General features: G+C 48.1%; 1 protein-coding gene across 1 annotated transcript; it reads left to right on the top strand.

Moving 5' to 3' along the window:
- The first annotated feature begins 16,002 nt into the window (after nucleotides 1-16,002).
- Nucleotides 16,003-21,401, top strand: TMEM88 (transmembrane protein 88). The gene is made up of 2 exons (XM_088464089.1): nucleotides 16,003-16,257; nucleotides 20,830-21,401. Exons 1-2 carry the CDS (start codon nucleotides 16,021-16,023, stop codon nucleotides 21,088-21,090), a joined length of 498 nt encoding a protein of 165 aa, XP_088320215.1. The 5' UTR covers nucleotides 16,003-16,020; the 3' UTR covers nucleotides 21,091-21,401.
- The last annotated feature ends 986 nt before the right edge of the window (nucleotides 21,402-22,387 follow it).

Raw genomic sequence — 22,387 nt, 5'->3', positions numbered from 1 at the left:
CTATCGGAGGTATGACGTCATTATCGCAGGTTTTAGTTTTACACCGTATTCAATTTCAGAGACTTTTCGCAGTTTTGAAAAGTCTGTGATAAAAAACTGGGATAACTTTTCACCATTGAATAGGTGTCGAAAAAAAGTGCAGAATTGGGGTTTAGGGGTGCAGGCTTAAAAAAAATAGCCTGCACCCCTGGGAATGACATTTAAAAAAAGAACTGTTAAAAAAAGTTAAAAAAAAAAAAAAATAGGGACACCCCAAAAAATTAATTTACAAATTTGGGTTTAAAAAAAAAAAATGGGACAAAAATGATTAAACAATAGGGAAATAGGTTCAGGGCTGTTCTGCATGTATGCGGCAGGTGTATTCTAGAATAGATTATTAGTGGCAGGTGTATTCTAGAATAGATTATTAGCGGCTGGTGTATTCTAGAATAGATTATTAGCGGCAGGTGTATTCAGGAATAGATTATTAGCGGCAGGTGTATTCTAGAATAGATTATTAGCGGCAGGTGTATTATAGAATAGATTAGTAGCGGCAGGTGTATTCTAGAATAGATTATTAGCGGCAGGTGTATTCTAGAATAGATTATTAGCGGCAGGTGTATTCTAGAATAGATTATTAGCGGCTGGTGTATTCTAGAATAGAATTATAGCGGCAGGTGCACAAATGCAGAATTTTTAAAAACTTACTTTAGGGACTTAAAAATATGCTAGTACCCATTTTCATGTACCCAAAATTTGATGGGACCACTTAAAAAAACGAAAAAAAATAACCTAAGTGCTCTTCTGCATCACTTCTTCAATGTCGGGAAAAAACACCTGCTGCGGCTATTTAAATCCCCGACTTTCATTTAAAGGCTAAAACGGGCGTACCCATAGTGATCCCCCATGTTTTTACAACTTTAGGGGGGTCTTACAATTTTTTTAAGGAAAAATTTGTAACTTTACGCAAATCCAACTTCGGAGGTTCCCGTTTTCGTTAATTTTATATTGAATACGGGGATAAGCGGGAGCGCGCCCGATACTTTAACGCAGGTAAAAACTCCGATATGAAACGTTAACTTCGACAGTGAAGTTAACATTTCATATTGAATACCCCTCATAATCACGATGTAGACAGCGGAAGGTTGAAAATGCTGACACCTGCAAAATGTCGACATTGACAGAATCCCTTAAGCCGCGTACACACTAGACGATAAATTGAACGATATCGTTCATTGTGTTCAATATCGTCCAGTGTGTATGTAAGATATTGTTAATGATGCGCGCTCCCGCGGATCATTAACAATGTCTTTCATTGCTCGTACTTGCAGGGCAACCTGTCGATTATCGTCAGGTTCTGCAACTTCGGGGATGAGGGAGCGTGCCGTCACTGAATGATATCGTTAACGACATTGAGCCCGGCAGTGCAGGGGAAACACTTAACGATATGCTCCATGAGTGATATCGTTAAGTGTGTATGAGCCTTTAGTATGTTTATTATCTCCTGATTGTAGTCCAGCCAGCAAGAGCGAAAGATGGCCGACCTGTTATCCCCTTTTGTAGAAACACCAGAGTAAATGAGCTCCATGAACTTTTGCGCTCATGTAACCAGAACATAGCGGCCACGCTTTCAAGTTAATAGGCATAATAGAGTGTGGTAATCTTGAGATTAAATAGTTAAATGCCACTCTCAAAAATGAATTCATTATGTTGGGTATTATAATTTACTGAAATGACTGTTAATAGGACTTACAATAGGACTTCTTCCTCAAATAGCCTGCTGAACACTGAGAAACACACTGTTGCTGACCTTTTAACCAATAGGTTGCCACAGCTGGTTTCCATGGTTACAGATGTTGCTAAGGAATGTCATTCATTCTCCAACAGCAGTAACAGTGTGTTTCTTATATTTGAACAGGTGATTTTAGTCACAAGTCCTATTTCAAGCAAAGGGAATTACTCCATCAAGTAGCATTAGCCAACATATTGATTTCAATTGTACACCATCATTTTTGAGTAGTGTTTCTAGTAAAAATGTACAGTATATATGTAAACCCAAGGTAGCTAGACTTGTAGCCAAAAACCATGACGCTTAATCGGGCACAGCCTCTCTTCATTGTTTAGTGCACAACAGGAGACCTTCACGAGACTGGTGCACAGGAAAAGAGGTGCTGGAACACACAGGATCCAGACTTTTTTTTTTAGTTCAGATTATAAAATTAAATAAGGGAACCTGTAGTTGCTCCTGGTTACAGCACCCTAAATCTGTGATGTCGAGATTGTGACGGTCGACGTTCGCAATGTCGACGTAATGAAAATAAGTATTTTTAGCATTGATTTTTATTTTTACCCTTGGGCGGCTATTAAAATTGATTCTAAACCGGAGCCAACAGAAAATAGGGTCTGGTGACCCTGGGTGAAAGATGGGCCAGGGATGTCGGGGAGTCAAACCTGAATACCACAGCTAGAGTATAACTCGCCCACTAGCATGATAGTATTTCCACGCCTGGTTATTTACTATTGGGGGTAAATTTACTAAAGTGAGAGTTTTTAGAAGTGAGTTTTAAAAGTGATGTTGCCCATAGCAACCAATCCGATTCTACTTAACATTTAAATAGCACCTTCTAGAAGATAATAGCTAGAATCTGGTTGCTATGGGCAACATCACTTTTAAAACTCACTTCTAAAAACTCTCACTTTAGTAAATTTACCCCTAGGTGTTTTGTGGAAAGGGTGTTGGATGATCAAGATCAATATTAAACGTTTGCGCGTGTATATTGTGTGTGCGTTATCGGGATAGTCGGTATAAGAAATCATACAAAAAATACAAATAGTCAAAAAAACAAAAACAAATCTGCTACAGAAACCAAACTAGGACATGGAAGGATAACAGAGAAGGGGCGGGTGTCAAAGGGTAAGGGAAGCCCGACCGATGCCATTACATGGGACTATGGACCCTGTGTTCACTTTCTATATCTGATTTATCATGTCTAATTTGGGATAACCTCTGCTCAATAAGACGGATCCCACCAAATTACTACATCTCGGATGAAACGCAAAATGATAAAGAAAAATCTGTTATTGTTGAATAAATAACAAATGAGTATTGCTGTATTTGGGAGAGGCAAGAAAAACAAGGACGAATTATCCACCAGAGGGCGCTGCTGCTGGGACCAGCTATATCTAACTCATGAAAGGTTTTCTCGAATCAGGGACAAAAATGCAAAAAATTTCCTGGGACTCCATGAATTTTTGTTTTTGAGGACCAAACTCAAACATCAATGGTAAACTGCGAACGAGACGTCTTAATATTCCTGCAAAAAGAAAGTATGGTGGTCGCTCATATCAGCTTAATGATATTGACCAGGTGCAGGGTTTACATTGAACCACAGAAAAAAAGGGATATTCCCTCCAGCACACTGTAGCAATATTAGCAAAATTACTTGAATCCTACATGATAATAGAAATTCAGAGGTATTAGTTGTATACATTTGCAAATATATTATTAAGCGCCGGGCCAGCGTCAAGGCTCCTCTATACCGGCGTCCCTAACCTTAAGGGGTTCACATCCGAGGCGCAGGTCACCCCAAAAGAATCCAGCCAAGGACCATCCCCAGGGCATGAAGTGAAGTGTAAAGTATAGATGTGTAAAGATAAATCAATGTGTTAATATAATAAGAAATAATTAAAATTACATAAATTATAAACAAACAAATAGAAAGGCGATCAAAAAAATATTCTATGTGAATTAAGTGGTGATGCCCTGAAAAAAGGCCCAGCCAGGACAACTCCGGGGGCCCCACGCCCAAACACTCACCCCAAAATAATTATTGCTACCAAATAGTAGCACCCACTCTGGGTCATATAATTACAAATTATGTACTGCATGATAACAGCACATGTATAAGCCGAGAGCTGACTCACCTAGGAGGTACCCCAGAAACCTCCACATGGCACTATACGGACCAGCACATCCTCCCAATGCTGGCTCCTTTCATGCCTCTTAGAAGTGCAAATAGAAAGTATGGTGGTCGCTCACATCAGCTTAATGATATTGCACAGGTGCTTGACCAAACTCGAACATTAATGGTAAACTGCGAACAAGATGTCTTCCTATTCCTATTGATGTACCTGAAGGACCACACGCAGCATTGATCTACGTCAGGGGCGTAACTAGCTATTTGAAGGCCCCATAGCAAACGTTTGTAAGGGCCCCTGTGTGGTGGCTGTGGGGGTAAGGGTGACGGGCCAACATTTTTTATTTAGTCCTTACCTAAAGATGTTATTCAGATTTTTTTTCTGAAAATGTTTATGTTCGGCCCCTTATTGGAAGATGTAATCCAAAGTCCATAAATGTAGTCATTATCCAGAGCCACTTACATAAAGCAGGAACTATTTAGAGAGTATCATTTTGTAGGACAAAATGTCATCACAAAATGGCTGCCAGCGGCTGGGCATCCTTTATATAGGGCTGTGACCTGCACTGTGACATCACAATGCATGCAGGCAGCAGCTAGAGATGGCTATAGCCACAAAATGGCTGCTAGTAGCTGGGCATCTCTTATATAGGGCTGTGACATCACAATGCATGCAGGCAGCAGCTAGAGATGGCTATAGCCACAAAATGGCTGCCAGTAGCTGGGCATCCTTTATATAGGGCTGTGACCTGCACTGTGCCATCACAATACATGCAGGCAGCAGCTAGAGATGGCTATAGCCACAAAATGGCTGCTAGTAGCTGGGCATCCTTTATATAGGGCTGTGACATCACAATGCATCCAGGCAGCAGCTAGAGATGGCTATAGCCACAAAATGGCTGCCAGTAGCTGGGCATCCTTTATATAGTGCTGTGACCTGCACTGTGACATCACAATGCATGCAGGCAGCAGCTAGAGATGGCTATAGCCACAAAATGTCTGCCAGCAGCTGGGCATCCTTTATATAGGGCTGTGACCTGCACTGTGACATCACTATACATACAGGCAGCAGCTAGAGACGGCTGTAGCCACATAATGGCTGCTAGTAGCTGGGCATCCTTTATATAGTGCTGTGACCTGCACTGTGACATCACAATGTATGGCAGGCAGCAGCTAGAGATGGCTGTAGCTTAGATCAGCCATGGGCATAGATGCCCTGCTGCATTACTCCGGTGAATTTAGAAAAGTCGGGGCTCAGGAGATGGCAGTGTAATCGGTGTAGGGAGAGGGCCGGGCCCCAGAGGCGGCCAGGGCCCCGTAGCAGCCCCATTCTCTGCACCTACTGTAGCTACGCCCTTCCCGGTGAGTGGCCGCTGGTCTGCTAAAGATTGGTACAGGGTATGTACACTGACACAGTACTTTTAGTATATTGTTTTAGCAGATGGAGATCTGAGATCTGCTGCAAAATGAGACAGGTGTGGAGATAAAATGGAGGAAGGTGTCTGAAAGGGTAAGCATGACAAGCCAAAATGTGTTACAGGTTGAGACTCCAATATCCAAAATGCTTGGGACCAGGTGTTTTTTGGATAACGGAATATTCCGCATTTTAGAATATCTTCATACCATAATGAGATATCTTGGGAATGGGACCGAAATCACACCTGCCAACTTATGAAAACTAGTTTCAGGGAGATTATATTTGATAGTAGAATGTGCTGGTGAGGGGGCGTGTCATGCTCCGCGCAAAGGGCGTACCTAGCTCCACCTATGGTCACGTCTATTTCCACTGAGGGGTGTGTCCTACAGTGGCCGGTGAAAGCTGTAGTACTAAGAGCAGCACGGGCAGGGTCGCGGGGTATTGAGGGGCAGCAGGATGCTGGTAGCTAGTCGTATTGTGATGGAAGTGTGACATGGGCACCAGCAGAGGATAACTACAGTGCCGGCAATGCCTCCTGCTGGGTGAGGTCAGCTCTGGCAATGGTGGCGAGGGAGGTATAGGGGGTGCAGGAGGGAGCTGGCAGCTGACCTCAGTTATGTTAAGCTGGGTGATGCGACCTCTGGCATGGGGCAGGGAATGTAGGATGCTGGCTCTCAGTGGTATCGGGGTGTAACAGTGGGACATGGGCACCAGCAGGGCAATGCCTCCTGCAGTGCCCTACAGGAGTGGCCTTACATATTGCCATAAGCACCCAGCCCCCAGATTGTTGAGGCGGTGAGGGAGGGGTGTGCGTGTAAAAACTGTTTGGGGGGCTCCTCTGCCGCACTGAACTCAATCTCTCAATACCCCAGGTTGTCACCTACTCTGAGCCCGCACCCCCCAGGCACAGTGGTGGCACAGAAGCAAAGTCTCATGGTGCATACACACACGGTCAGATTTTCCTTCAGATCTGAACGATAACGATTTTAATATTCGTTCAATCGTTCATATCTGAAGGAAAATCTGACCGTGTGTGCAACGATGAACGATGCGCGTTCCTGATGGTCAGATACCGATATCCGACATCTGACGTGTTTGCAGTCAGATTTGGTTGATTTCAGTCATTTTAATGCAGTCAAAAATCGTTCAAATTGTTTGTAAAATCGTTCAGCTGTGAATTCTGACCGTGTGTGACCATTACAGTAACTGTATGAAAAAAACTTGTTGCAGACTTTACTGGGGAGGTGCACTGTAAGAAAAGGGGGGGGAAGGGGGGGGGTTGCAAAGTTGGGAGGATGGAGCTCCACCACTACGGAATCGGTATGAAATAACGGCTGACGCATGGTCGTCAGTTCGATTCCCGGCAGCGGCAGCCCGACAGTGCCGGAAATCCCGATCGTCCCTAGATAAATACAAACTTACCTAACCTAACCCTCCTTAGGGGTGCCTAACCCTAATCCCCCCTCTAAGTGCCTAAACCTAACCCCCCCTTCCCCGCTGCCTAAACCTAAGTCCCCCGGGGGGGTGCCTAACCCTAACCCTCCAGGGGTCCTCCCCGGGAGCATTAAAACCTCACCCTCCCACCGCCGCGGCTGTCCGCTCGCGGCGCCCGGCATCCCTTCGATCGGGATGCCAGGCGCCGGTCTCCCGGCGTCGGAAAAATGACAGACGCCTGTCATATAACCCTCGCTGGATAAAGCAATCGGGAAGCCGACTGTGGGGCTTACGTCAGCCGGTTTCCCGATTGAACACCACCACTACTTATACCTCAAGCAGACTGTGGAGCTGCTGTTTCCGGGCCTGATTCACTACAGAACGCAATTCTGCTTATGTGCACGCAGCGCAGTTGCTAATATCAGCGGTGATATGTAAATGTTTGCATTCGCATTGTGGGCCTGATTCAGAGCCGCTCGTAAGCGGCCGCTCGTTCGTTCCGAGCGATGTTTGCACAACTGCGCATGCGTACGGATCGTAATACGCATGCGCGAGCCAGTCAGTGCGGCCGGAAATCGTTTGTTCGCTAAATAGCGAATGCCTGCTATTTTGAGTGACAGGAGGAGGCGTATGTGGGTGGTAACAGGGGAAGGTTTATACACTGGTCGATGTACTCGATTAATCTAATAAATAGCGGACATGACGTAGAATGCGAGCGGCCAGGGGGCGTAGTTTCCCAAAAAACGACCGCAAGTTTTGTTCACTCGTTCAGACCTGGAGGCGTGAACAGACCGCAAAGAGCGAACGGTTCATTTGAATAGCCACCCCTTTTTTCTGAACGAGCGAGCGCAAATAGCGTCCGGCTCTGAATCAGGCCCTGTGATCGCAGCCTGACATAAGGACGCCCACTTCCCCATACTCACATCCGTATACTAGGGCAACGTAGCGAAACCATCGGTAACATCGGACCCATACGTACAGTTAAGACAGGTCAGACCTCACTCAGGAATTTCTGACTTCAGTGCACGCTATGAGGCCTCAGGGGTCTGGCATCGCAGTGACTAAATTATGCATACCCATGCAACAACGTTGAGACGCACTGACCCCCCTGTATTCACCCAACTCCCCTCCCGTCAGCACCCACAAACGGCACTTCCTGTCAATCACTCCGTCATAAGTCTGCGTAGCCTCTGCGTATGCAGTTCTGGCCGCAGCGCCTGGCTCGCGCACTGCGATACATAGGCATGCGCAGTGCGAATTAATCGACCGGTTGCGTGTGTATTAGCAACTGCGTTCCTTGCTGAATCAGGCCCTCAGAACCTTCCACTCCCGCTTGTCACAGGAGATTGCCTCTGCAGGGGGAGAGGGTGCGTTTCCCACTGCTGCAGTATTAGGGACAGATGGGAGGACTTCGTGCTGATGGCAGCCATGTCAGACACACTGGAAAACAAAACCCCAGTCACCCCACTGCCAGAACAATGTGTGCTCCGTTTAGCAACTGAAACTGGGCGGGGCCTGCACTGCAATGTAGGTCAGCGCACAGCGTGGGCAGTGTCCGTGGGGGAGATGTATCATCGGCGACATCGCCGATGCAGTACATCCCCCCCCGACTTTGCATACATACCGCGGTTAATTACCGCGGTATGTACCAAGAATATCGCAAAGAACATTTCTCTCGATGAGAGCTGTCCTTTGCGATGCCGCCAGGTAGAGGGACTTCCAGGTTTAACACCCAGAAGTCCTTCTGCTTCTGCGGGCCGCGGGGGCTCATGGGAGGGATCCGTTCGGATCCCTCCCAGCCCTGAGCGTCGCGCTAAGAAGCCCATAGGCTTCTATTGGGTAACGCCACCTGAAGGTGGCGTTACCTAGCAACGCAAAGCAGCTGCTTAATACATACGGGGAATGCGGTAAAACCCCCGAAAACTGAATTTTCGGGGGTTTTACCGCATTTTTGCCGATGATACATCTCCCCCTGTGAGTCTGAGAGCTCATTTGCATACTGCCTCCAAGCCCCGCCCCTGTAACACCCGGACAGGGCATTGGAGAATGTGGGGGATTTAATAAACTTTGCAGGGCAGCGGGAGGCTTGTCAAGAAATCGGGAGCCTCGCGAGATGCAGTAGGGTTGGCAAGTATGACCCAAATCTAAACCCAGAATGCATTTATGTGTTATATACACCTTATACACACAGCCTGCAGGTAGTTATATCATACCTTCCAACTTCGTGTGGCCCGAAAAGGGGGCGGGGCTTCACTGGAAGGGGCGAGGCCTCTCAGAATGGGGCGGAGCCTCACGGCAACCCCCGTTTATGTCACTATAAGGGGCGTGCCCAGCACTCTCCGAGATGCTGGGCAGCCCCCAGGCTCTCCTTACATGGCATCTGTTCACCTTCTGCACACCCGCTGCTATGCAAAGCAGCGGTATGTGCTTTCCCCAACTTGCTCCCCACCGCGGGATACTGCGGGCCGCGGGTGGGACAGTCCCAGAAAAACGAGGACTGTCCTGCTGAATGCGGGACAGTTGGGAGGTATGCTATATACAATATTTTCAATCATTTTGTGGCTCAAACAAAAGTTTGTGCACATACAATAATTGAATTTATGTTTCATATACACCTTATACACAAGGAAATGATGTTATACTATATTTTTAACAATTTTGTGCCTAATACAAAATTTGTGCACATTGAACCATCAAAAGCAAAAGTGTCACTATCTCAGTCATGCTAAAGAAAAAAAATCTGTATTTCTGAATATTTGGATATGGGAGATACAAAATGTATATAGTTCTTACCTGAAGATGTTGATGTTCAGCTCCTTATTGGAAGATTTAATCCAAAGTCCTTATCAGTAGTCGTTATCCAAAGTCACTTAAATAAAGCAGGAACTACTCAGAGTATCAATGTAGGACAAAATGTCACCACAAAATGGCTGCCATCCCTTATACAGGTGACCTGCACCGTGACATCACAATGTATGCAGGCAGCAGCTAGAGATGGCTATAGCCACAAAATGGCTGCCAGCGGCTGGGCATCCTTTATATAGGGCTGTGACCTGCACCGTGACATCACAATGTATGCAGGCAGCAGCTAGAGATGGCTATAGCCACAAAATGGCTGCCAGTAGCTGGGCATCCTTTATATAGGGCTGTGACATCACAATGCATGCAGGCAGCAGCTAGAGATGGCTATAGCCATACTTGCCGACAATCTGGCTGCTCCTTCCGGGAGGGAGCAGCCAGATCGGCAGAACAGGGAGCGTGGCTGGCAAAAGGGGGCGGGTCCAAATGAGCTGAGGTCGGTTTGCGGGCGTGACAGGGGGCGGGGCCACGCGATCGCGTCATTTTAGCCCCGCCCCTGCTACACAATGCAGGAAAAAAAGGCATTGCGAAGCAGGGGGCGGGGCCAAAATGACGAGAATCGCGTCAGCGCCCCCCCCGCTGCGGGGGTTTATCAGGTAATTTGGAGGGGGGGTCGGGGGATCGGCGGCAGGCGGGAGGCTTGCCTGCCTTTCCGGGGGGGCGGGAGCTGCACCCGTTTATCGCCACAAAATGGCTGCCAGCAGCTGGGCATCCTTTATATAGGGCTGTGACCTGCACTGTGACATCACAATACATGCAAACAGCCAGGGGCGCCGAGAATGGGGGGGGGCGGGTACAATTTACCCGGGCCTGGGCATCCAGAGGGGCCCGGCCCTGCCCCCCCTCCCTCTCTCTGTAGCAGCTCAGCACACAGCGTGTGCTGGGGTTGCAGTGGGAAATTGTTCGCGGCTGCTAAGCAGCAGCCACAGCAATCTCCTATGCCCGAGGGGGGGAGGGATCACAGTGATCGCACCCCCCCCTTGGCTTTGCGCCGGGCTGAGGGGCTACAGCGCCCCCTCCCCAGCGTTGTGGCGCTGCAAAAGTATGTTTTTGTTTTTTTTCAAGGGGGCATGGCCACGCCTCCCGTGATTAGGCTATGCCCCCTTTTTCCCGCGGCTCGGCAGCGCTCTCTACGCCCCTGCAGGCAGCAGCTAGAGATGGCTGTAGTTTAGGCTCAGCTCTAGGGCCCAGATGCCCTGCAGCAGCACACTGGTGAGAATAGAAAAGCCGGGGCTCTGGAGATGGCAGTGTAGCTCGGTGCAGGGAGAAGGCCGGGCCCCAGAGCAGCCCCATTCTCTGCACCTACTGTAGCTATGCCCTTGCCTGTGAGAAGCAGCTGGTCTGCCAAGGCTTGGAAGAGTGTGTACGGTGACACAATACTTTCAGTAGATTGTTTTAGCAGATGCAGATCCGGGATCTGCTGCAGAATTGAACAGGTGTGTAACAGTGATGTGCGGTCAGGTGAGGCGGAGCCTCTCCTCTCATACTTAGGAATACTCTAAAGTTTTGACTGTGTATAATGCCCACATGCACCCTCGGGTTCATATATGTATCTGTAATCTGTCTCTGATACTAACCAGTGCCCCCTCACCCATAAGCCATTTCCCTCACCGCACGTCACTGGTGTGTCGGCATATATTGGGTGTTGAATCTGCATCCAGGTCTCCAATAGGATTGTGTCAACAGTCTGGTCTGGAGTTGGATCTCCGGAGGATAGGACAGGTGTGCAGGGTTGGACTGGCCTACAGGTGTAAAGGGGAAACCCCCGGTGGGCCCTACTGCCTGAGGGCCCACCCCCTCCTCCAGGGATCAGGTGCACTTGAATTATACTTATCTTTCATTATACTGAACAGGACTATGGTGTATTTTCCATAATGCATTGCTGTTATTAATCTGGTACATTATCATTTTATTTTATGCATTTATTTATTAACAGTTTCGTGCATATAGCGCAGCATATTCCGTTGCGCTTTACAATTGGAAACATAAATAGAACAAAACGGTAGTAACACACAAATATATAGGTGTATGCACGAACAGTATTTACTATATATATATATTTTTAAAGGGATCCAGACCATGCACTCTCTATTGGTTAGCCAAGCCGCCTATGTGGATGCTAGCCACACCCCCTCTGGAGGCTGACCACACCCCTAAGTATGGGCCCCTATCACTGCAAGCCCCCGGTAGGCCCTTTATGCCCCAGTCCGACACTGCAAGTGTGTACCCATCTTCAGTCATGCAGCCTCATATCAGATGAATCATTTGCTTTATCCATTGTCTCCAAGCTAAAGACTGCAGATAAAATGGAGGGAGGTGTCTGAAGGGGTAAGGGGGACAGGCCAAAATTTCCTATATAGTCCTCACTTAAAATTTTTATTCTGATTCATTTTCTGAAGATGTTGCTGTTAAAGTCCATATTAGAAGATGTCATCCTAAATCCATATCGGTAGTCGTCAGGGGCGTAACTAGGTATTTGAAGGCCTAACAGCAAATGTTTGTAAGGGCCCCTATGTACCACCCAATGATGCAAAACGTATATAGCACATGTAACTCCCCCAGCTCTGGGCAGCTGCACCCCTTGTACCTATGGTAGTTACCCCCACGATATACATCATTATACATATAGAGTCCAGGTGGAGGGAGGTGAATGGGAGCACACAGCTCAATCTCAATTTGCCCTACTGCCACTTGGACTGTCTAAAGTGCCCCCCTCTCTCTTTATTCCCCTCACTGCTTCCACCTGTTACATCTCCCCCCACTGCGCATCATTTTTACTTACCACATCCCCCACCACCATGTTGTTCATCGGTAAATAATCTGTGGATTATAGGGGGAGATGTATCATCGGTGAAAATGCGGTAAAACCCCCGAAAATGCAGCTTTCGGGGGTTTTACCGCATTCCCCGTTTGTATTAAGCAGCAGAATGCCACAGGCGGCGTTACCCAATAGAAGCCTATGGGCTACTTAGCGCGACGCTCAGGCTGGGAGGGATCCGAACGGATCCCTCCCATATGCCCCCGCGGCCCGCGTCCTTCTGCGCATGCGCAGAAGGACTTTCTATGTGTTAAACCCAGAAGTCCCTCTGCCCGGCAGCATCGCAAAGGACAGCTCTCATCGAGAGAGCTGTTCTTTGCGATATTCTTGATACATACCGCAGTAATTAACCGCGGTATGTACGCGAAGTTGGAGGGGATGTATTGCCGTTAATACATCTCCCCCATAGTTTTTTCGTTATATGTTATGTTGTGTATTTCCCCATTGTCTTTCACATCTCCCCGTATCGCTTATCTCACCCACTATAACCTAGGTAATGCGCCCAAGGGGTGTGGTATAATGTCTACATAGACGCCAGATGTTAGACAGGCAATAGGTCGACAGAGACAAAAGGTCAACACATTAAAGGGGAACACGGAAGAAGGTCGACAGGTACAAATGGCCGACAAGGTCTAAGGTCGACACTAAATTGGCCATCACACAAATGGTCGACACGCTGTTTTTTTTCCCCTAATCTTCACCCTAACCCTCTCTTCTAGTGCCTAATCCTAACCCTCCCTTCTAGTGCCTAATCCTAACCCTCCCTACTAGTGCCTAATCCTAACCCTCCCTTCAGGTGATTAACTCTAACCCTCCCTTCCAGTGCCTAATCCTAACCCTGCCTTCCAGTGCCTAATCCTAACCCTCCCTTCCGGTGCCTAACCCTAACCCTCCCTTCCGGTGCCTAATCCTAACCCTCCCTTCTAGTGCCTAACCCTAACCCTCCCTTCCAGTGCCTAATCCTAACCCTCCCTCCTGGTGCCTAATCCTAACCCTCCCTTCCAGTGCCTATCCCTAACCCTCCCTTCAAGTGCCTAATCCTAACCCTCCCTTCTAGTGCCTAACCCTAACCCTCCCTTCTAGTGCCTAACCCTCCCTTCCAGTGCCTAATCCTAACCCTGCCTTCCAGTGCCTAATCCTAACCCTCCCTTCCGGTACCTAACCCTAACCCTCCCTTCCGGTGCCTAATCCTAACCCTCCCTTCTAGTGCCTAACCCTAACCCTCCCTCCTGGTGCCTAATCCTAACCCTCCCTTCCAGTGCCTATCCCTAACCCTCCCTTCAAGTGCCTATCCCTAACCCTCCCTTCAAGTGCCTAATCCTAACCCTCCCTTCTAGTGCCTAACCCTAACCCTCCCTTCCAGTGCCTAATCCTAACCCTCCCTTCTGGTGCCTAATCCTAACCCTCCCTTCTGGTGCCTAACCCTCCCTCCTGGTGCCTAACCCTAGCCCTCCCTACTAGTGCCTAACCCTAACCCTCCCTCCTGGTGCCTAACCCTAACCCTCCCTCCTGGTGCCTAATCCTAACCCTCCCTTCTGGTGCCTAATCCTAACCCTCCCTTCTGGTGCCTAATCCTAACCCTCCCTTCCAGTGCCTAATCCTAACCCTCCCTTCTGGTGCCTAATCCTAACCCTCCCTTCTAGTGCCTAATCCTAACCCTCCCTCCTGGTGCCTAACCCTAACCCTCCCTCCTGGTGCCTAACCCTAACCCTCCCTTCTAGTGCCTAATCCTAACCCTCCCTTCTAGTGCCTAATCCTAACCCTCCCTACTAGTGCCTAATCCTAACCCTCCCTTCCGGTGCCTAATCCTAACCCTCCCCTCTGGTGCCTAACCCTCCCTTCCGGTGCCTAACCATAACCCTCCCTTCTGGTGCCTAATCCTAACCCTCCCTTCTGGTGCCTAACCCTCCCTCCTGGTGCCTAACCCTAGCCCTCCCTACTAGTGCCTAACCCTAGGCCTCCCTACTAGTGCCTAACCCTAACCCTCCCTCCTGGTGCCTAATCCTAACCCTCCCTTACAGTGCCTAATCCTAACCCTCCCTTCTGGTGCCTAATCCTAACCCTCCCTTCCAGTGCCTAATCCTAACCCTCCCTTCCGGTGCCTAATCCTAACCCTCCCTTCCGGTGCCTAATCCTAACCCTCCCTCCTGGTGCCTAACCCTAACCCTCCCTTCTGGTGCCTAATCCTAACCCTCCCTTCTGGTGCCTAATCCTAACCCTCCCTACTAGTGCCTAATCCTAACCCTCCCTTCCGATGCCTAATCCTAACCCTCCCTTCTGGTGCCTAACCCTAACCCTCCCTTCCGGTGCCTAACCCTAACCCTCCCTTCCGGTGCCTAATCCTAACCCTCCCTTCCAGTGCCTAATCCTAACCCTCCCTTCCAGTGCCTAATCCTAACCCTCCCTACTAGTGCCTAATCCTAACCCTCCCTCCTGGTGCCTAACCCTAACCCTCCCTCCTGGTGCCTAACCCTAACCCTCCCTTCTAGTGCCTAACCCTAACCCTCCCTTCTAGTGCCTAACCCTAACCCTCCGGTGTTATCGATGCGGCAGAAATCGCCGGGCACATGGCAGGGGACCAGCACACGTGCAGTAGACTGGCAAAATGCCAGCGTCTACCGTGCTGCAGAGAGGAGGGGGCTCCGCACAGAGCCTGCATGCGGTCCCCCTCCTCTCTTATCCTGTCCGCTTTGTACTACAGCTAAGATGGCTGCCGCCAGCGCAACATGGTTAATATCCTGCAAATGTAAAAGTGCTTTGAGCCCATTTGGAGAAGAGCCCTATATATAATTACACATTATTATTCTTCTTCACATGTCAGTCTAATCCCACCATTAAAGTATATTTTGTAACCACTATGACAGAGTAATTACAGACACTCGGAGCTGCGTTTTATAATAAGAGAAGTTGCGTCAGACAAAACTTTTGGGACAGTTGTCAACTATGGACTTCATGCCTCCACCCGCTATCTATCATCTGAGGGGTCTGCACTCCATCAACCCTGAGGTGGGGGGGGTCACTGGTACCTGACACAATCCCCTCCCCCACTCCTCATTCCTCCACCACTCTTATCTCCCCCCCCTCTCCATTGCTTCACCCAGCCCCCTCCAAGAAACCTCATCACCCCAAAACCCAGTCTTCCAAAGGAAAAATACACACACACATGATATATATATATATATATATACACATCAACAAAACAACTGTACGTTTAAAGTGACAGTGCACATGGTATGCGATATAAACCAGTAACGTGTTGATGAGATGTACTAACAGCAGCAATAGCAGCATATGAATTATTTCCCAACACATTATATGTACAGCTGGTCTTCTACCATACAGTGCTGCTGTGTATGACCCACCACTCACCGAGTTTATTAGTGGGTGAGGTCTTGACCACAGAGCTTGCACTCTGTATTTATGAAGGGGGGTGGGTGGTGATATAGGGGGGGGGACGTCCACATTCCTGAGGCTGTGCGCAGGGTATTAGGGGAGTAAGGCACAGCTGCATTCCTAGATAAGAGGAGGGGGAGGAAAGGGAGATGGGTCAGAAAACAGACTCATAGGAAGCAGCCTGAGAGAGGACACAGAGGTCCATGCCCAGCTCAGACATCAGCCTGGCAGCAATGGGTGAAGGTGCTCTGCCCCCGCCGTATACTCCCGCCCCGCCTGTGCCCAGGGAGCCACTGGATTGCTGGGCCTGTGCTGTCCTGATCACCGCTCATAACCTGCTGGTGGGCGCTGCCAACCTGGGGATATTCATTGTGATGTGCGGAGGTTCTCTGCTGCCATCTGCCGCCATGCTTCTGTATGGGTTCCTGTGCCACCCGCAGGTCAGTATCCACTGCCACTCTATGTGACCGTCTGTGGTAGGGTGGGGCTGGTAATGGCCAATCTGGGTTCTGTTAGACCTGCTAATCTGTGCTACGTGTGACTAGATGTTGTGGGACTACAAGCACCAGCATGCTATAGAGGTTTAGACCGTTTGCAGTATTCTTTTTAGGGGGGTCAAACCAGGTAAGTGCTACTCACAGATTTGTGTTCACAGCCCCATAAGGGCTACGTCCAAACATCCAGGAGTCCGGGCTGCGAGTCGCGGCGCTGTTGGTGGCGTCTCCATACCATTGCAGAGGCAACTTGCCCCCGCTTGTGTTTAATTAAATCGACCCCCATATATCTCTATATCAGGGCTACATAATAATAAAAGGAAATTGCCCTGTGCGAAAATGTATTTGTTGTTTGAATAGCGCAGACATATCCCGCAGCGCTTTACAGAGACGATATCAGCCATTCACTGCTCCACCACCCACAAACTGCACTACCTGTCAATCACTCTGCGATGGGCCTGCGTAGTCTCTGCCATCGCAGCGGCTAGTCCGCGCACGGGTACCACGATGCATGCGCAGCAATCGGCCGATTGCCTGCGTTATCGCAGTTGCGATCCGTAATGAATTAAGGCCCTTTGGGGTCTATTAACTAAGCAGTGTTAGGAGACAGAGTGAAATGAGATAAGCTACCAGCCAATCAGCTCCCAACTGTCATCTCACAGGCTGTGTTTGAAAAATAACAGTTGGGAGCTGATTGGCTGGTACTTTATCACTTTTCACTCTGTCTCCTAAAAGTGCGTACACACGCAGCGATTATTTGGATATTATCGTTCAGTCGCCCAAAAAAATCGTTCACTTTCTGCCCCCAAAACGATGACCGATAACTACCAATGCGCGCTCCCGTTTGTAGTTGGTAGTTAACGTTCATCGTCCGAACCTCCCGTCCAACCTGACGATAATGTCAGGTTGAACATGTTCGGGGATGATGGAGGGTGCCCGGCCCTGAATGATATTGTTCTTGATTTTGTTCAGTGTTTGTTACACGGGACGATGTCACTCAAGGTGCGCAAACAAGGGACGATTCGCTCCATAACACTGCTTAGTACATAGACCCCTTTATTCCCTACCACATGTACACACACACACGCATAAACACTAGGGTTCATTTTTTTATCAGGAGTGTGGGAGACGCAGCACCAAGCACAGGGAGAACAAATAAACAGGGAATGATAAGTAAATGTTCCATTATCACAAAAAAAACAAAAACAAAACATATATACAGGTTGAGTCTCCCATATCCAAATATTCCGAAATACAGAATTTTTTGTCATGACTCAGATAAGGAAACCTTTGATTGTTGATGGTCCAATGTACACAAACTTTGTCTAAGGCACAAATTATTAATAATATTGTATAAAATGACCTGCAGGCTGTGTGTATAAGGTGTATAGAACACATAAATGCATTATGTGTGTATATTGGGGTCCTATTCCCAAGATATGTCATTATAGTATGCAATTATTCCAATACACAGAATATTCCGATATCCAAAATTCCCCTGGTCCCAAGCATTTTGGATATGGGAGACTCAACCTGTACTTTTTAAGATAAAACGCCCCACCAAAAAAACAGTTCATTCTAAGCTTATTGTGTAAACCTGTAAATTTGTTCTTTGAAATCTTAGTAAGGTATTTATTAGTATAGTATATTAATGGGAGCCCATGATTATCCGCGTCCCGGGGAGATGGTGCCTGCTCTGTGACCAGTGATAACGTAAAGGTTACGGTACTTTCTCACACACGATTAACGGCAGCATTTTCCCGCGCTGTAAGCGATAATGCGACGACTGGCGCCGCAGAGCAGTAAATCTCCTGATAAAATATCTGGTATATGTGAATACATTGAATTATGGAGCTTGGCTGCAGCCAGAATGGACAAGCTTGGGGCCGTGGTAAATGCAGCAGTTATACAACGTACACATAGGGGCTGTGGTAAATGCAGCAGTTATACACAGTACACAAGGGGGCTGTGGTAAATGCAGCAGTTATACACAGTACACACGGGGTATAGTAAATGCAGCAGTTATACACCGTACCCACCGGGGCTGTAGTAAATGCAGCAGTTATACACCGTACACACGGGGGCTGTGGTAAATGCTGCAGTTATACACAGTACACAAGGGGGCTGTGGTAAATGCAGCAGTTATACACAGTACACACGGGGGCTGTGGTAAATGCAGCAGTTATACACAGTACACACGGGGCTGTGGTAAATGAAGCAGTTATACACAGTACACACGGGGCTGTGGTAAATGAAGCAGTTATACACAGTACACACGGGGCTGTGGTAAATGCAGCAGTTATACACAGTACACAAGGGGGCTGTGGTAAATGCAGCAGTTATACACAGTACACAAGGGGGCTGTGGTAAATGCAGCAGTTATACACCGTACACATAGGGGCTGTAGTAAATGAAGCAGTTATACACAGTACACACGGGGGCTGTGGTAAATGAAGCAGTTATACACAGTACACACGGGGCTGTGGTAAATGAAGCAGTTATACACAGTACACACGGGGCTGTGGTAAATGCAGCAGTTATACACAGTACACAAGGGGGCTGTGGTAAATGCAGCAGTTATACACCGTACCCACCGGGGCTGTAGTAAATGCAGCAGTTATACACCGTACACATAGGGGCTGTGGTAAATGCAGCAGTTATACACAGTACACAAGGGGGCTGTGGTAAATGCAGCAGTTATACACAGTACACACGGGGGCTGTGGTAAATGCAGCAGTTATACACCGTACCCACCGGGGCTGTAGTAAATGCAGCAGTTATACACCGTACACATATGGGCTGTGGTAAATGCAGCAGTTATACACAGTACACAAGGGGGCTGTGGTAAATGCAGCAGTTATACACAGTACACACGGGGGCCGTGGTAAATGCAGCAGTTATACACCGTACACACGGGGGCTGTGGTAAATGCAGCAGTTATACACAGTACACACGGGGCTGTGGTAAATGAAGCAGTTATACACAGTACACACGGGGGCTGTGGTAAATGCAGCAGTTATACACAGTACACACGGGGGCTGTGGTAAATGCAGCAGTTATACACAGTACACACGTGGGCTGTGGTAAATGCAGCAGTTATACACCGTACACATAGGGGCTGTGGTAAATGCAGCAGTTATACACAGTACACACGGGGGCTGTAGTAAATGCAGCAGTTATACACCGTACACATAGGGGCTGTGGTAAATGCAGCAGTTATACACAGTACACAAGGGGGCTGTGGTAAATGCAGCAGTTATACACAGTACACAAGGGGGCTGTGGTAAATGCAGCAGTTATACACAGTACACACGTGGGCCGTGGTAAATGCAGCAGTTATACACCGTACACACGGGGGCTGTGGTAAATGCAGCAGTTATGCACAGTACACACGGGGGCCGTGGTAAATGCAGCAGTTATACACCGTACACAAGGGGGCTGTGGTAAATGCAGCAGTTATACACAGTACACAAGGGGGCCGTGGTAAATGCAGCAGTTATACACAGTACACAAGGGGGCCGTGGTAAATGCAGCAGTTATACACAGTACACACGGGGGCCGTGGTAAATGCAGCAGTTATACACAGTACACACGGGGGCTGTGGTAAATGCAGCAGTTATACACAGTACACACGGGGGCTGTGGTAAATGCAGCAGAGCGGCTGCGCTACAGTGTCCATCTCTGAGTTCTCTCTACAGTCAGTCAGATATATAATGTGAGCCCAGCTATTATCATCCTATCACTTTAATGTTTCCAGATGGACAGTGGTTCAACACACAAAATGGCTGCCCTTAGGTCATAGGTCACTCCTAATGTACTGTAAACACCAACAGCAGCTGCTCCCCACAGGCATCCGAGGGAAAATCTTCTAGTGAAATCTATGACTGGTATTTAATTAAGGAATCGATATATAGAGCTATTCTCGGGGCAGAATATCTTTCCTCTACATCGATTACTGAATTATTCACAATGTAAAAACAAGATAACTACTTGCAGTGTGCAATAATAATGAGGGGGTACTTACTAACAATGCTGCAAGGGTAACGAATCTGTGCAGAAACCACAGCAACCAATCAGACGTCCAATTCTATTGTCTGACTTGCTGACAGCAAAAGCTCACTTCTGATTGGCTGCTAACAGTTTTAGAGCAGATTTACATTGGTGACACTGGACAAATAGAAGCCAATTGCTGCCTACATAGCAGGGGGCGAGCTTATCGGAGGGCCCTCATCTCCTCCTCCTCCATCTTGTGATGGATTTCTGGGTGACGTTTTGTATAGAGCCGCCCCAATGTTACTCTATAGGCCCCAAAGTCTCTATCTGCTGAGCTAACTTGAAGCTGATTTTAGTGGTCGGACGTGGGTTCCAGAAGGTGTTGTGATAGAGGTGTAATGTATACGGAGAGCCTCCCTCGCACATTCCAGTACCAGACCGAGCCACGCTCTCTCTGCATCATCGCACTACGCCCAGAGACCGTATTGCATTAACCCTTTCCTTCTCTCTCTCCCCCCCATCCAGTTCCGCCGGCCCAAAGAGACCCTCTGCCCATCCTCCCTCACTCCGACAGCCTGCGTGACGCTGCTGGTCTTTGGAGTGGTGCTGGTCCTGCCTTTCCTGATTCTCGGCCTGGCCGGGTACGCACGCATCGCCCGGTGTTTCAAGCTCGGCTCCTGCTTCCTGCCCTACAGCCGGGCCATGTACCGAGGAACGACGACGACAGCGGCAACCCAGAGGCAACCAGCCAAGCAAGACCCCACGGAGAGCAAGGCCTGGGTGTAAGGAGCCGTCGTCTTCACCGTCCTGTCTCTACCACCGGATAACCGCGCCCTTCCAGAGACTCTGATTCTGCACCGAGGCCCGCGGTGATGTGGTGTCTTCCAACCACTGACACCCAATCACCGCCCACTCGTCTATCCCTGCAGGTGACCTCGCAACCTCCACGCCAGAGGCTCTCCAGCCAATGCAGAGACTGGCCAGGCGTGCTGAGAGTTGTGGTTCCAGAAGGGTTGGAGAGCCTGTGGTTTCTCCACCTCTGTGCTAAACGATCATGCCACGAACTGTCGCCTTTATATTTTACCTTTTGTGTTAATAGATGGAATAAAATAAATGTAATTTTTATATTCACCTGCTGGGAGTATTATCTGTAAGGTCTAAAAGTGACTAAAATGGGGTAGCAAATATGTCCCATTATATACAGCATCAAACATGAAGTTATATGCGCTCGTCTGCCTTTCTGTATGTCATTATAATTGTGTATATAGCATGGAACAGACAGTAATAAAGCAAGACTGGGTAATAACAGACAGACATAGGGCCGGATTCAATTAGACGCGAAAAGCCGTAATCCGCGAAAAAGCTTCGCCTATTGCCGCCTGTCGACTTTTTGCGTTTTATCTCCAAACTCAATTCCAGGACGTTTTCGCCTAAGCGGAAACTCGATGCACTGTTACAGGCGGAAAAGTCTCTGTAATGAATGGCAGGCGGAAAAAAGTACAAAATCTCTATTTTGGGGTGCAAATGTGGGGAACAGATTCAGAACCCTTTGGCACCCCCACAAAAGACGAATCAGCCACAAACAAAAAAAAAATTACCTCAGAACACCCCCAAAAAAAGAAAATTTTTGAGTCAAAAATGAAAAAAGTGGGGGGACAAGGATAAAAACTAGCGAAATAGGTTTCTTGGGGGCTGTATGGATGGACCAGGCGTTTTTAGGAGTGCAGGTGCTTGCAGCAGGTGGATTTTTCACTTTTTTTTTAAATTGCACTTTAGAGAGACACAAATATGCTAGCACCCATTTTCAAGTACCCCAAATTTTACTGGACTATTTATTTTCATCAAAAAATACTGTTTTCTATAATTTTTCACCTCTTTTACAAAAAAGCTTCTAGAAAGCTGTTAACACAACATATGGAGCATACACACGGTCAGATTTGTCAGATGAACGATTTGACCAAAGATTTGAACGATTTTTGACAGCATTAAAATGAATGGAATTGTCCAAGTCTGACTGCAAACACATCAGATGTCAGATATCGTTATCTGACCATCGGGAACGCGCATCGTCCATCGTTCAGGC

This window comes from Taudactylus pleione, unplaced genomic scaffold, assembly GCF_031769625.1.
Source record: "Taudactylus pleione unplaced genomic scaffold, aTauple2 ptg001574l, whole genome shotgun sequence".
NCBI lineage: Eukaryota > Metazoa > Chordata > Amphibia > Anura > Myobatrachidae > Taudactylus > Taudactylus pleione.
This window is presented reverse-complemented; position numbering and strand designations above follow the sequence as displayed.